This window comes from Centroberyx affinis, unplaced genomic scaffold (genome assembly GCF_046629955.1).
Source record: "Centroberyx affinis isolate AG114_WGS23_722 - 3 ecotype Tasmania unplaced genomic scaffold, CSIRO-AGI_Caff_v1 ptg004734l_1, whole genome shotgun sequence".
Lineage (NCBI taxonomy): Eukaryota > Metazoa > Chordata > Actinopteri > Beryciformes > Berycidae > Centroberyx > Centroberyx affinis.
Window position 1 is genome coordinate 10,123 of NW_027282291.1, and position 16,870 is coordinate 26,992.

A 16,870-nucleotide genomic window follows, 5' to 3' on the forward strand; every position below is an offset into this window, starting at 1 on the left:
CTGCATTACAGACAATTTGTAAAATGGTATGAGACTAGTAGAATGCTTGGAATGCACTTAAACACGTCCACACTCTGGCTGGTTATTTCCTCTATCTTATTCCTCTGGAACAGCACACTTTTAAGGGGGGGCAAGTCCCCCACGCAAATTGTTTGTTGCAGGTGAAGCAGTTATCAAAACCAACTGACTGTGCAAAAAATGGCAAAAGGGGCGTGAGAATTGTATTTGAAGGCATGAAGCTTTTCACACATCACCTGTTTGACCGACTGCTGACGTAGTTATGCTGCCTACGGTTGTTAGTTATTCTGCTGTTCTGTGGAGAGGTGAGAGGCACTAGTTTCCTCATATCCCAATTAGATACGCATTCATGCATGAAATACAAGAAGATACAACCCGATACAGCATGTCCTTCCAAAGAGAAAGGGGAGGCTCCAATGTGATTGTCTGACTAGGGTTTAAATGATGGGTTAATGATTGAATATTGAGGAACGGTGGGGTATTCAGGATGAACTGGAAATTGGGTGTCACCATTCTAGCCCATTAGAAGCTAGTACAAGAACTACAAGAACGTGCCTTTAATCCTCCCATAGCTGCATTTATGAACATTGAACTAAACAATGGAAATATGGCCGCATTTTGAAATGATAATTATTGGGTAGACCTGATCACAGTAAAGCAGTTGACATGCTGAGTCTTTTCCCTTCCATGCACAGACAATGCTACTCATCAACTTGCTGATGTGTTTTGCATCTCCTGCCTGTCGAAGGGATCACGTACCTAAGCATGTTTTGTTAGTGCTTATTGTGATAGTTATGGAAATATGCTGACTGACAAGAAAATAGCCGACAGTCCTTCAAGGACCATCACACTCGCCTCCAGTCTGTGAGCTGAAGGGATGGCGAGGCTCAACGGCAATTGTTGCTCAACAAAGCATTGTGTTGGAGTCAGTCCACTGGATATGCTCGCCTTTCACTAGAAGAAGCCATTATTACGTCAGGATGCAAGAGAGTATGTCATCACTGCCCCTGATCCACCGTTATTACTACATACCTCTTAAGCAATTTACAATACAAACACCTCTGCAACGGAAATAGAAGGTGAATCAGAACGGAATCACCTGTGTCGAATCACCTTCTACTTAAAAACCCAGTGATACCTTTAATCTGTGGATTGCTTTGATTGAGTTAATGTGGGCATTATGACAATAAGTATTTAAAAATTCCATAGTTACATCAGGGTTAACCCAATCTCATAGTGTCATGATAAATAATTTCTGAATTAGTCAATTAGCCATTAGAGACCGTACCTGAAGAAGAGTGGAAATAGGAATTCAACTTATCACTGATGAAAATGTGTGTAGATACTGTGCGATACCACTTTACCATTAAATCTACAGAGAAGAAATGTGCTCACACACCTAACGCTGTTACACTGGGAGGGTGAGAATGAATAGTGTTGGCATATTATAGTCCTTTGATCTACCACAGCAAAACAAAGGAACCGCAGTGTGGCACATCAATCTCTCAACTGGTGTAAGACTTGTGACGACTGTAAGCGGCATCTTGTGCAACAAGAGTTATGTGTTCCAGCCAGCCACATACTGTATTTAAACAGGGTGAGGCTCTTCATTTTGCACTGAAGAAAAGCGGCTGTCAACCATTTCTCACCAGATTTGATTGGATCATTTCTCGGTTCATGGACAACACCCAGCTTGGTGATACTGCAAAGATTTAGTGCAGTGCCAAAGGTTTATTATCAGCCTAGAGGAAGAACTATTAGACAGTTAGACAAACTAAATGCAGTTTGTCTCTTGGTCCTGTGGGCCAAACCAAGTCTCAGAGTTTCAGATTTGAATATATTATGTGCCACACCTCAACCACATCTGGCCCCCTCTGTCACTGACGCAAATCAAAAAAACAAGTTTCGCCACTTCAACTCTGGGTGAGAACAGACTGAGGAGTATCTACCTTTCAGCAACAGTTTACAGACGGATTATGAAAGCCAGGTATCTATAGCTTATCTCAAATAAAATCACATAGGACAAAGATAGTTTGCTTTGGGGCAACGCGGTGTAAGCCAGAGGGAGTTATTGTCATGAATTAGAGATGAGGCAACCATCATGAAGAATAAGTCTTTATGTTTTAAACAACCGCTGTCAACAGTGCATACAATTTGGCTCAAGTACAAGTGAGCTTGTGTACTTGAGCCAGTGAGTTGTTGCTGTTGTTGTTGTCACAAAAATTGAATTTATACTGAGAAAACAGAAACTCCAAATCAACTTTCTTCTGTTCTGACAAGCTCTGACATTTCTGCTTGCACCACTCCCTCAACCACAACCTCTCCCTCTTCTGTAATTTACAATCATCGCATAGGTTGTTTTCAAACATGTTCTAGGTAAATCAAAATGGTGATGCTCTGAGCCGTAACCTCATTGTCTTAATGTCATCAAGACCAAAACTACTGTTACGATACAAGCTATAGTGTTTAGCCTTTTTAGTCTTACATTTAGGGAGTCAACAGACAGCTTCCTGAGCAAAATTTTTATTAGGTTCTGAGAGTAAAAAAAGGAATAATTAAGAATAAAAATAATTACCCTGGTTAAAAACAAGCCATGATCAGATGTCAAATTATAGTGTACATAACACTGTAACACAGTTGTGTATCTGTTTTTTTAGTACTTTTCATGCTTTTATCAATGTTTATTACCCTCTGCTATTAAATTGCACCATAAGCTCTTTTCACAGTAAGCTCTTTCACAGTACAGTAAGTTGCTATTTTGTATAATAGCACTGATTACTTTTCCAAGTGATAATCACAGCACTTGATGGGAAGATTTTCTGAACTCTATCCTATTAAACACACTACGTCCCCTCCTTTCTCACCAGAATTTGGCACCAGCCTTGCTGTTAGTAATGCTAGTCAAATTCAGTGGAATATGAAACCATGACTCAAAAAATGCTTGGAAGCCATTCCAAATACTTACACAACAGTTCGCTGGATTAGTAAGATAGCCTTCTGAAAATCCTGAACCCCCTTTCAGTAGCCTACTGTGTGCCCAATCAGTTTTCAGTTTGTTTTACTAATGGAATAAATGTTTCAGGTAATTTCATCAATGAAAGCAGAAAGCACCATCAATTCATTTGTGTAATTGTCAAAAAATACAAAACAATGACAGAAATATCAAAGAATGAGTTACTGTCTGTATTGCAACAAGACATATGTTTCCACACCACCATGTCACCAGATAAACAACAGCAGGCCACAGAGGTTTACAGAGGTCAACCACCTGGGGTCAGCAGGAGGAACACCATTGTCCCATTACTGTTGGACAGCGAAATACTGTTGGACAGCTAATTTGAACCAGTCAGATTTCTCCTGGTCTTCTCCATCTTATCCAAAATTACAATGATTACAGAGTTCTTGGAAAGCCGACTGGTGGAATAAAAATTCTTATTTAATATGAAAAATCCCAACGGTGATGGTGAAACTTCCATTAAGTATGAAATGTTCTAAAAAAACAACAACAAAAAACGCTTTACATCAAAAATAACGCTGTTCTAACAAAACCAGTAGAGCTACAAGCTACAAGAGAGAAGTGGCGTCTATCGATCTTAAAGTAGCAAGTAGCAACCAAGCGAACACACCCAGTCCCTGTCAAAACAAACTGTATGAAACCATCAGAGCATGACACAGTTTGTGCAGTGCATTAAATCCATCATTAGTCTTCAAGAAAGCAAAAATATAGGCTTTAAATCATCCTCCTTTTGTGGAAAAATCCAAGCAAAATTGTATATCCTTTCTCCAGAAGATCGATCAGAGTAGACTGATATGAAAATCCCCATTCAGCGAGGCTGTTTAAAGCTGTAGATTTTTATTAGCTGTATATAGCTGTATGTGCTTCTCCTGGATTGTCTGCTCACAGATGCCGGCCAAGTGCTTGAACTTTGGCCCCAGGTCATTCAGAAACTCCACGTCATCTCCCAAGTTGCTGAGTGACAGTTTGTCCAGTGACTGGCACCTGCTGCCCCGGCCCTCATAGGCGTACTCATGGGGTTGGTAGGCTGGGTAGGTCACATGGTTTCCATCAATCACATGCAGCCTCTGTGGAATTGAGGAGTCAAAAACAGAGAAATTTTGGGGTCATTTAGTCAAAGATGGGTCATGCCACAACACAGCTAAATAATCTACTTAAAATGGGACAATTACAATATGTAGACATATTCAGTCTGGATGCATGGTAGTACAGTTATGGCCTTGAACCTCTTCTCTCATTGCTAAAAGCCAAGGCATACATCCTCATGGTAATTTTGTCCGCGGTCATGACATTCACATTAAGTTTGCTGAAGTGTCATTTATCCCATGTGCTACAATACAACAATATCAGTTCTGTAGTAACATTCAAACCCATCCATGCAGGCGAGTGCATAATCGATGGCCATCAGTGAAGCTTAGGTTTAAGTTTAAGTTTATTTTACAGGGACTACCCACGCACACAGCACCAGATGTTCTGCAAGGTAAAGGATCTTACCCTGTCGATGTGATCTGAAATGTGTTGGCCCGACAGCAGGGTGGAGGAGCGGGAGTACCCTGATGAGCCATTCTGTTCATAAAGAGGAGGATCCTGAATTATTACAGCTGACAGAAAATGCATAGGCTTGTCACAGTGTATATTATTAATATGTTTGCATACTGCAAACATCTCCGTCTTAACAAGTCATTCAGTCTGTTATTGAGTCCTAAAATCATAATTTTCTTAGACTTAAGTGAAGAAAACTGCCCGTGAGTTTAGATAATTTCACTTGTTTCCAATTCAAATCAACTTGTTTCAAGAATTTTGTAGAATCAATTGTCACTTTCTTGAGAGTAGTGCAGTGATCTGCCTTATTCTGACTTGTTTCAATATAGTGACATTCATTTCTAGAAAAGTCCCAAAACAAGTGAAACTGCATTAGAAACAAATAGAGTTATCTCACCCCACTGGCAGAATTGTTCTCTTGTTTTAAGAAAAATAAGACTTGAAGGCTGAATATGAGACTAAATGACTTGTTAAGATGTTTTGCAGTGCACTAATTGCACTGAGAGCAATTAATGAGGTTTATATTTTCTCTCTTATCACTAAAAGAAACTAAAGCAATGACCAGCATCACTTACCCGGTAGGTGGTCATCCTGTTTGTAGTCCACCCTGAGTACTGAAAGTGAGAAAATAAACACTTTTACCAGTTTACCTTATCTGGAGATGTGTGACTAATCTACATCCTTGTCAAATTACAGTTATTTGTGGCATTGTGCTACCGGGAAACACAGGATGTGTGCTGTGCCACAGGCAGTGGAAGTGTTGTACAGTACATGTCACGTTAAAAGAAAGGTTATGAGGCCCTCTTGTGGATGTAAGGGAGGCAGTCATCTCTCACCATGCTCCGCCCTCCCTGGCTTCTCAGAGTTTCATTGCCTCCGCCCATTCTTTGCTGATACCCGCCCATGGAAGTCATTTCAGTGTTCATCTGTAGGAGATGTACAATAAGGTTAAAGAAGGGAGGAGTATAGCAGAGGATAGCAACAGGCACCGCCTATCCTCAACTAGTATTTATTCTCAGAATTGGTTAATAAGTGTTATAAGTTATCAGCTTTATCCAGTATAGCTTCAACACAGTGTAATATTATTTTAAAATGATTTTTTACTGGCTGTTAAACCTTTTAATCCAGGTCATTTTTACTTTTCTAAAGTACTTGCTAGCTTGCTTGCCGAAATGTCATGTAATAAAGTATATTTCCTATGGAGCTAGAGTGTGCGACACACTTTTTCTTGTTTTCTCCTATTTGCTTCCAGTGATCAGCACCTCCCAACAATTTTTGATGTGCGTTACCTCCCTATCATATATGAAATCGTTTCAACAAGTCCTGCTGCTGTAAAACATTCCTTTAAATCTCCTGTTGTAAATCTTTTGTCTCGCAGAATCTCAAAGAAGACACAAAGAAGACAGAAACTATTCATACAGGATCCTGCTACTCACCAGGGTGCGCCCTGAGCTTTTGTAGATCTGAGTGTCCTGGGCCATTACAGAAGGCATCTGACACATCTAGTCAAGCAGAGTAAATTAATAAAGCAAGCGTAATAGCAAGTGTAATACAAATGTGTAAGTATTTTTGTCATTTGACAGGGCATTAAAAAAAATAATAAAAAGGGAATCCCTGGTCAAGGAGTTGCAGCTTCAAGCTTAGCTCAACTTCCGGAACAAAAAATATACTTTCATATAATTCCTCAGCACCTGAAAATACTCTAGGAGTGACATGACATATCAATGAACTCATTAAACATATACTGTATATACTCCAATATACACCAGTTATCGCACTTTGAAAGGCACATTACAATGCTCTGCAGTAAACTATATTTCTTGTAGCTACAAGACAAGATTGAGAAGTCCCACCTTGAAGCCAAATGTCCTGCAGGTATTTAGAGCTGGGCAAAATGTTTTGTTTAACAGTAGTTAAACAGCCTTTAACATTAGTGTTATGTCGTACTACAGGCTAACCCTGTAAGGTCACAATCCTGCAAGTAGAGATACGTATTTGTATGGTTCAGAATGACAATACTTGTTACATGGTCCTATACAAACTCCTTTATTCATGTGTCATGCATGTGTTTGCCCAATGCATGCTAACAACAAAGTCTTAAATCACACACTTATTCACCTCTTATCACTTCAGATAAATAGACAAAGAGGTTAGTGATTACACGGATTGTAGCTGTCATGCATTTGTTTCCATAGGAATGGGAGCCCCACTTTCTGAAACACAGTCCAGTTTCTTTTAGTGACTCCTATGGTTTCTATATCTAGGCCTCTTCAGGCCTCACCCTAAGACACAAACACCCTCATACTGAGCACACACTGACACATCTAAGGCCTTGCCGTGACACAAAAAAGTCAAACACAATCCTGGGGAATGAGATGCTAAAGGAGGAGAGAACACATTGTGTACCTGCATGGCCTGCTTTAGTCCATCTGTCACAGTTACACTGTTGGTAGGGGTCAGGAGGAGAGTGGGCTCACCCTGGGAGAGGGGAGAAAGACAGAGTGGAAAAGATGACAGGAGAGGTGGATGAGATATGGAATAGCAGAAAGGAGTGAGTAAAAAAGTAGATTAGTTGCCACAATAAAATTGGTGAAACGGGATGATTGAAGGAGAGCAAGATAATATATGAGGTTAAAAAAGAAAATAGAGATATGGAAAAGGGAAAACAGCAAATGTTGATGAAGCAATTCGAAGAGTAATTTTGCTTCTACTGTCGCTCTCTCTCTCTCTCTGTCTCCCTCTAACACACACACACACACACACACACACAATCACCAACATACCTTGCATGCAGAGCCCCCTCCTTCCTCGTTGTACTTGATGAGGGTCTGGTTGCCCTCGTCCTGCGCAATAGTGATGTGCTTGAACTTCTCTCCACAGTCACACTTAAAGACAAGCAGCAATACTGCAGACACATATCAAAATAACCTGGAGTAAGAGTGTGTACATAATCTTGGCATAAACTGACAATCTTGAAAAGCTGGGTTTCCTGAAAACAGTTTATTTGTATTTTGTTGACATAGTGCTAAAAATTTTGGAAGCTCATCGCAAGTGTACTAGGAAATAACTTAATGGTTTTGGTAATGTGAAATGGCATCTTTCCTCCAATGTTTCTGGTTGCAACACTCACACAAAAACAAGAGCAGTCCTGCGAGGAGCAGTCCAATGCCAGGTGCCCCAAAGCTGGATGTGAGCGGCAGTTTCCCACGGCATACATCTCCTCCTCCACAGTCACACACCACCACCACCACAGTTTCCTCCCCCATCACGCCCTGTTGGTCCTGAATCACCAGCGGCACTGAGTAGTTACCATAAGGAAGGCTCTTCAGGCTCACAAGCCCACCTGCATCACCTAGAGAGGGATGCAGAGAGGTGGGTGGTGACAGACTCAAATGAAGCCTCCTCACTAATTGAAACAACCTAGAAACATGAGCCAGTGACTTCCCGTAGAGACAATAAGTTATGAGCAAGTAATAAAGGTGTACTAACCAGTGGCAGGGTCTAGTTTCCACTGCTTCTTCAGTGTTTTGTCTGTACCCCCCAGGGAGAAGGTGAAGGGCCCGCTGTAAGGAGGGGCATCTGAGTCCTCGGCTGAAACCATGACCTTGTTGACTTTGTTTGCACACATAACAATGTCATGGTGGACCAGCTTAGGAAGGTTGTCGTTGACATCCCCCAGGTGGATCAGGATGGTGCTTGTGCCCGTGGCTGGAGGCTCCCCTTGAAAACACAGCAAAGCGTTACAGTTTACTCATATTCAATTTACCAATGGACCCTACTATTTAGCTTTTTTCACTTCAATATACAGTTCTTTCATACCATCGTCTATGGCGGTGACTAGGACTGTGTAAATGTTCTTGTCATTAACAAAGGGTGACTCTCGGTCCATCTTCTTAGCTGATGTGATTTGTCCCGTTTTCTTATCAATGGTTACCCAACCGGCTGGATCTTCTATCAGCTCATACCTGATCGCAAGAGAAGAAAAACAGTAAAGTAAAAGTAAAAAGTGAAAAAAAAGGCACAGTGTTGGAACTCCGACACTGCCTATTAAATAACATTGAATTGCATCTGCAATTCAATGTATGTCATAACACAGTGTTTACTGTGCATTTCATTTTCCTGTTGTGTAACGTTACAACAATCACAATGAATGTTATTGCCACAGCAGCCATTTTTAACTTAGGTCACTCGTGTGGGAAACTCCACCTAGAAGTGAGCAAGTAGTCCTAACCCTAACCCACATCACACAAACATCGCGAATCAGCCAAACATTTATAATTTCACAGATTCTCTACTGAAAAACCTAAGAAACAAATGGATTAAGGTAATATATTTGGTTCACTAGCTAGCTACCAGAATCTTGCCTGGCTAGCTAGCTAGTAGCCAACCAGCTGGTAAACTAGCTAACTCCCTATGGTCTACCTGAAAACGTTGAAGTTACTGTATTTTTAAATATACAGTAAGCTAATCGATTGGGTAGAGTTTCCCATCCCGAGTGTGATGTTAAATTCAAAATGGCTGCCGCGGGGATAAGGCCAGGCATGTATGCAGTCACCAACCTGATGCCAGATACATCAGAGTCGACGTCAGTAATCTTTGGGATGTACAGCACCTTCCCTGGCTCCTCCTCTTCCTTCTGATACACGTCAGCCACTTTCTTGTCAAACTCAGGTGGGTCGTTGACATCAATCACTTTGATGGAGATGTTGACTGAATCAGGAGCTGGAGGTGGAGCTGCTGCCACTGCACCATTAGCTGACTTAGCTTTACACACAAATAAGGGTTCCTCGTTCTCTACTCCGATCTGCAGGGTGGTGAAGATTGTCCTCTCAAAATCCTTCCCCTGGGAAACATACAAAAGTTAAAGTTTATAGCAGTGCAGCTACTGTTCATGATAAATGGTTAAAACTTTGATTGGCTGATAGCTGTACTTATTCAGCTTGGCCCACTGTAATGAATCAAATGGCTTTTAGAGTGAGGGAAGGAGAATTTTTGTAGACTGCCCATTGTTCCGAAGGCCCATTATTCTGAAACCCCAATAGTCCGAAAAATGTCCACACCATTGGACCGAAAGCCCATTTGTCAGACAGCCCGTTATCCCGGAGGTGGTTGGGTTGAGGCATGGGGTCAATGAGGTTAGGGTTAGAGCAAGCTTACGGTCAAGGCTGTCAGAAGCCACGGTTGTGGATGGAGCCAGGCATGGAGTTTTCGGACTATTGGGGTTTCGGAATAATGGGCCGTCAGAACAATGGCACGGCACCGAATTACCTTGATAACGGTCAGAATCCCTTCATTCGTCTTGGGGTCAGTCTCAATTTTGTAGTTTCCATCCTCATTCCCTTTTATGAAATAATATTTAGCACGCCAGGCAGGGGTGTTGGGTTTGTCTTTGTCCTCCACTGCGACTCTCAAAACTTCCTTGTTGATTTCCATTTCCTTCACCTGACCATGGTGCTGGATAGGCGGAACATTTTTATCTTTAACACCACACATCACTTTAGGAAATAATGTTTTGCTTTCTCAAAATCAAATGTTTTTACTGATCGAGAATTTCTTTTTGAGTGCATGGTTAAATAGGCTATAGGTTGGGGGAAAAAAATCCAACACTTACTTCCCTTTCCTTGAATGTGGGTAGATGAGTGTTTGAGTCAAGAATATGGAGATTGACTGTGGCAGTAGAGGAGCGGGGTGGTATTCCTTGATCTTTTGCTTGAACAATAATTTTGTACATCTTTACTTTCTGAAAAATATGTAAAAGATTATATTTGAGATATGATATAGACAAATCAGTGTGTGTGTATGCATGTGTGTGCACCTGCTCCACTTGATATATGTTATTGAGACTCACGTCATAGTCAAAGCATCCCTCAAAGGTGAGTTGTCCTGTTCTGCTGTTAGTAATCTGCATCACATCAAACTTTGGCTCTTTGGGCTCCTGTGAAAACACACTGATGGTGATGTTGGAGTTCATCGTATCCGCCTGATCCAGGTCCCAGGTTTGCAGCTGCACTGGCAAGTATCCTTAGGCAAGTTGAGGAATGGCAGCACAGGAGAGGAAGGAAGGTGGTATAAAGAGGTGGGGATGGGAAGTGAAGAAGAAGCACAAGTATGGAGTATGTCAATGACAGACAAGGTGGGAGAGGAAGCAAATGGAATGATTAATTATTTTCTCACGTCTCAGTTTAGCCCTCTAGACCCCAGTAGAACTCCTGAACATGCCCACATACAGGGTTTAGCTTGGAAGTGTTGTTTTTCCATATATATTATGATGTGTGTGTGTGTTGTGTATGTACATATATAGCAGATGTTGTATTTCATTTTGTTTCATTAAGCATTTCAAACTTGCTGTTTTAAGAAAGACTGGGGTATATTGTTGAATCAGAAAGTTTTATGTTGTCATTTCTGTGATGTGGACTGCAGGCAGAATATTTGCATACACTGTGAGTCATTTACGCCAACTGTAGAGTATGCTCACCTTCTGGACTGTTCTCGCTCACACTTTCTTTCATAACAGGCTTGCCAAAGTAAGGTGCGTTGTCATTGATGTCCTGTACTTCCACATCAAAAGCTAGTGTCCTGTCTATTTCTTTGCCGGTTACACTGTCCAAGATATCAAACTTGATCTGTGGGTAAAGGTGTTCATGGAAAATTATTTTTAATCATTACAAATTATTTATCTATAAGTTAGACTAATAACCCTATATTAACTTACATGGAAGAGGTCATGCTCCTCCCTGTCGATAGGCTTGAGAACATAGACTATTCCTGTGTCCTCATTGATTTCGAACACACCCGTTGGCTCCTCAGTGACACCCATTCCAGTTATACGGAACTTGTGCTTGTTAGTCTGTTGATCTTTCATGTCATTGAACATCTAGTGAGTGGACACACACAATAGCGCTGTTAGTGTCTGTACGCTGGACCTGGCCAGCCAGGTCGGTCAAGACTGTATAGGTCAGAATGAAGGATACTGAGCTGTTGCATTGATTGGCATTTCATCTGCAGTGTGGCAACAAGCCATCTGTGAAATCAAGGATGCCTTTACCTGCGTCGTTTGTTTGGGGAATGGTCCAGGATCTTCCTCCACTACTTCAATGGTGGACAATACCCACCTTCTTTTGGAACGCAACAAAAGTTCCTGTTGATGGAAAATAGCGATTAAAGATGGGCTGTGCTATAGTTTCTATTGGATGCAATACAGTCTCTCTATGGAATCAGTTTGAAATCCCAAAGACGTTACCCGCTTTTCACGCTTGCCATCAAGGGTCTTTGCCAGGGCCGTTGTCATGGCGACCTACAACAACATGGAAAGCTGACATTCATATTCATTCATGTTATCACAGAAAACATTTAAAGAGCTTATTAATTTCATCAGATTTACAGTACATGTCTTTAGATTTGTACCATAGTCACACTGCAGAGTGCGTCATACTTCGAAAGCCACGCCCACCGTGGGGGCAAAACAATATCGCTAATAAACCGGCAAAAGCGGCGATCGGGAGGAAATCTTAACAGATATGGACAGCCTGACAAGGTTTTTCCTGTTTTCAAGTAGACAAGTCTGTCAAAGAATTATTTCAGCACACTGCCTCCAACAGAGAGGAGAAGGTACACTGAAAAAAAAACCTTAATTGGCCTCCATCAATGTCCTTTTTCAATAAAGCTGGATAAATGATCCCACACAGTGGCCTGAAGTGAAATACTTCGACATTTACCACTACTTAATTTAATCACCAGGTAAGATAATAAATTGACTTTGAATAATTTCACTTCATATTTAAAAATTGAAAATACAGCTATGCTTTTCAAACTATATGCGCAACGTTGACGTGACATTGGTTATTAAAGTGGATTGTTGCTAAGTTAATTATCTTATCATCGGTGGTGGTTGAGTTGAGTCCTCCTCCCCCCCTCCCCATATGTGAAGCGCTTTGAGTACCTAGAAAAGTGCTATATAAATGTAATCAATTATTATTATTATTATTATGTTAGCTAACAAGTCAGTGAGATTTCTCATTACTTTTGCACCCTGGACTGACGGTCAATACAGAGCAAACTATCCTGAGACCCACACATGAACACAACTCATGTGTTTTATAGAGAGGAATTGGCTCAGTAATGTTAGCTTAGTAGCAGCCTAATGTGAGGACAGCATGCAGCTTTTAAAAACATTTTAACATTCAGGTTATCTTACAAGAATATAACTAGATAATTACTGGTAAGTTACTGACCAGTGACAAAATGCTGGCCTCATTATAAGTGTACTTATTCTCAGGGTCCCAAAGTTTCCCCCCTCTTCTACCATGAGCCACTGTCAGCGCCTCTCTCCTTACGGCCTAGATCCCCATTTTTCTTCTCAGCGGCTCCCTTGTTTTACTCTGGAGCACAAAAAACTGTAATTCAAGGTTTTTAAGTTTGTTGGCTGTGAAGCCCACCACACAACAGCTTTTAGGCATGTTTAATTTGGGGAATAATGACAATGATGTACATTCAGTCACACAAGGTGAATGGAAAGCAGTGCAGTGGTTTTCCCCGGCGTGGCCTATTTTATGCACTGTCTCTATGCTAACAAAGTGAGCCTAGCTCAATATCACCAACATAGCTCACAGTTGCTCTTATCACAGTTTTTTTTTTCACACTTGATCTCTCCTTTAGTGTTTTGTTTATTTCTTTTTTTATTCTGGTGTTTTGTTCCTATGACTGGTGTCTGTCTGTCTTACTGTCTGTCTCTCTGACTTTTCCTCCATGTCCATCACTGTATTTTTATCACACACAAACTCCTGAGATGATGAAGGTAGATGTGTCATGTTTTTATTTGCTGTCATTCGTGTTTTGTTCTTGTCTATAATTGTTTTAACCCATCCCTTTAATTGTGCTTTCAATCTTTGGTATGTGTTTGGTTTGAGGGGAGGTGTGGTACAGTAAACAACAAAACTGGGAAAACAACACCCATTTAGATCTTTGTAAGATATTCATGAAAGCAGTCTGACAGGAAAACAGGGGCCAATGAATTTGGACCCATCCCGACATGGTGGGCGAACCTGCTTCCTCAGTGGACACAAACTCATCAACAGAACCACAGTCATAGCAACAAATCCTTTGTATTGACAGTGGTCAGAAACAAAGACGTTATTGTAAATGTTCTAGACCACAGCTATGTATGCATATATCTCACTGAGATATCAAATACGGTTTTGTGATTGGTGATGTTTGCCTGGTACAAACATTGAACTGGCTTAAAGGTGTAAAACCTGCTAACCTAGACACCCAGGCTTGTTCAATCAAGCACTAGGAGTAATTATTGCAATTTTTTCAACTATAATTCCACTCATGCAATGTTTTAGAAATATGAGAATGATTTTCCAAGGCCTATAATCACGCTTGGAAGGAATTCTGGATTGAATAATTACATCAATGTTTTGGAAAACTGGTTCTTTCATCAACTAATTGGCACACAATAAGAGCATTTAGTAGCAGTTTTACCTTTGTATGTTCACTAATTAGCACACTAAAGTGAGTTCTACAAAGCCTGATTCTCATTTGAACAAGTAATTAAAAGGGAACTGCCTTGCAGTCCAATTGCAATAGTTCAGATTTTAGTGGGTCTTGATAAAAGTGCGTGATTCATAATGCTACACCCACGCCCTTGCCAAGATAATTGGCTTTCAGATTTTGAACTTCCCAATTATGTGCCTAATGACTCTTGCCTCCGGTAATTTCGTTTAAGTTTATTTTTCTACTTAATATAATGCATAGGACTGGTTTGGCTTGGTGACTTCATGAATCCGCATTTGCCCGCAAACTGTTCAGCTGATAGAATTCATTTTGAATTTTATAGAAAAAACATACATTTCAGTTGTTTCCCTGCAATGGTTTATGTTTGTAGACATTCTGTACTGATGCTTACAAGCATACTTAGTAAGCTTACTACTTAGTAAGAAGCAATTCACTCTCACAAAACCAAATTTTTTATAACATGGAAATATTTAAATGCACCCGTGACTGCGCAGGACAAAATGTACACATTGTTTTTTCCAATTTTTTGAAGCTGTTCTAACTTGTGTCCTTTCATACAGAATAATTCCATACTCAAAGGCTGTAGATAATTCAGAATTTCATGCCTACCATCAGCAAAAGTACAGAAATGGTCCTCATCTTGGTCCGTTCTGCTTGATATCCTCCGCGGCAGTGCTGGAGTGAAGTAGTCAAACACAATGTGCACCAGAGTTTTACAGAGGCCAGCCCATAATGCCTCCAGGCAACAGGTTGGCTCACTTGATACAGGCTTGTTTGTTCATGCGTTTACTCTGTATATGTGTGTGTGTATGGTGTGTGTACATCCCAGGATTATCCCAGGTGTGTTTTATGTACTACTACTTACTAGTGCATGTGGTTCTATGTAATTGCATGTGTGGGAATGTTTGTGATGTGTGGTGTGAAGTGTTGATGTGACACTTTACTTGGCCCTCAGGACTCGCTGAGAAACAGGGCTTGGCTCAGGTGTACACACTACCCCTCCAACTCTATGGCTCAGTTTACCATGCCTTATTAATGTCTACCCTTCACCCTACATTGCAGGCATTGAAATCCACTAGTATGTTTCAATTAAATCACACTCATCAAACCAATTGTGAGGCATCTATATTCTTTCTCTCTCCCCTTCTTCTTTGTCTTCCTGTGTGTGTGTGTCTATGTGTGTGTGTGTGTGTGTGTGTGTGCGCGCTTCCCTCTTCTGCTGTCTGAGTCACACGTCCTCAAAGGCTCAAATTACACAAAACAAAGCACAACAAAGACATTCCTATTCCTGTAAGTAGCCAATGAAATGGTTTAGTTCAAAGGGAACTAAAATAAATGTACCCGAGATCATGGACCCCCATTTGATTAGATTGTGTCCCATCTTAGAAAAACAAATATATTAGATATGATTTAGTACGGAAGGTAATATGATATATATAGTTGTTTTTCTTAGATGGGGTTCCTTGGGACACAATAGAATCAAATGGAGGTCCATGGTCTCATGTATATTTATTTTGGTTCCCTCTGGCCTAAACCATCTCACTGGCTTTTTATAATCATTTATCTAATATTTGCCTGTTGCTCCATGCCAGCCTCACTGGTTTGGACGGAAACTGTGCCAACCACACCTTAGTGTTATGCTCTATGGATGGCAGCCACGCTCACGTAGAAAGTCACAGACAATGCAGAGACAGAGTGGCTCCAAAATGCCTGTTAATATTGGACACAGGCACACTATTGCAGGACTAGACAGACAATTTCGTTGTTCTACTTTGTTTTGTGTAATTTGATCTTTGGACCTTTGGCTGATGTGGGATAAAGACAGCATAAGAGGGAAGCACACACACACACACATGCAGGAAGAGAGAGGGGAGAGAGAGCGAGTGGAAAGGGAGATAATGCAGACATAAATAAATAATATGTCATTCTTATATATTCTGACATAAATTCTGCCGTGTCAGCAGTAGTGAACTAGAGTGAAATATTCCATATTTTTTATGGGGACCCCCTGGAACCCCTCAAGGTCTTCGGATCCCACTTTGACAACTGCTGTTTTAGGCCATGTTACGAGCCGACAGTAAAAGGTTTATAATGTCTTTCTAGTCTTCCTTCTTTTCCAGCTTCCTTGTTTCTAAGATTCCTTCACTTTTGACAGTGCGATAGCTTTCATCCGTAACTGAAAATCAATAGTGAACAGGCAGGCATGTGTAACATAACAAAAACTGCCAGGCACGCAGGCCAGGCTGTACCCTCTCCGTGCCATCTTTTGTGTGATTTAATTGCATCTAATTTGATGTGCCAAGAGCGATGGTGCGCTTTCATGTTTGAGCGTGAGAAGACACTTCTGTGCGATGTATTAAAATGTTTGGTTTGAACTGTGACCAAAAATTTTAATCATTCAGCCATTTCACGTCAAAGACCAGGCAAAGCAGTTCACCCAAACTGATCATTTTCCTGCTTGATAAGTGGGCAAAACAACTGCATTTTCCTATATCTTTATATTAATATATTCACTTGATACTTTGTCAGCTGTGGAAACTGCCATGAGTGCTTTTGTCCTTCACTCATTACAACAGGTTATCCACACCCATGTTTAAAGTCTTTGACATACTTGCATCCACTGGTAAGGGACATTCCCATTCTCGTGTGTACAAGACATATGCGGGATATGTAAAACGCCCTGATCAGGTTTACGGTATTACATTTTCAATATTAAAGTATGGTATGTTAAAAATCCCATGCTGGAGCCGAGCTTTTACATAAGATACTGTAGATACC

General features: G+C 40.8%; 1 protein-coding gene across 1 annotated transcript; it reads right to left on the reverse strand.

The window, feature by feature from the left end:
* Positions 1–1,833: 1,833 nt before the first annotated feature.
* cdh26.1 (cadherin 26, tandem duplicate 1) lies at positions 1,834–14,803 on the reverse strand. The gene is made up of 19 exons (XM_071544936.1): positions 14,702–14,803; positions 11,817–11,870; positions 11,622–11,714; positions 11,289–11,450; positions 11,052–11,199; positions 10,425–10,597; positions 10,188–10,316; positions 9,845–10,030; positions 9,136–9,419; positions 8,396–8,541; positions 8,066–8,296; positions 7,707–7,928; positions 7,360–7,481; positions 6,983–7,054; positions 6,013–6,078; positions 5,413–5,502; positions 5,152–5,190; positions 4,529–4,600; positions 1,834–4,101 (listed from the first exon to the last, which is right to left on the reverse strand). The coding sequence occupies exons 1-19, from the start codon at positions 14,729–14,731 to the stop codon at positions 3,856–3,858; spliced, it is 2,565 nt and encodes an 854-aa protein (XP_071401037.1). The 5' UTR covers positions 14,732–14,803; the 3' UTR covers positions 1,834–3,855.
* Positions 14,804–16,870: the final 2,067 nt, after the last annotated feature.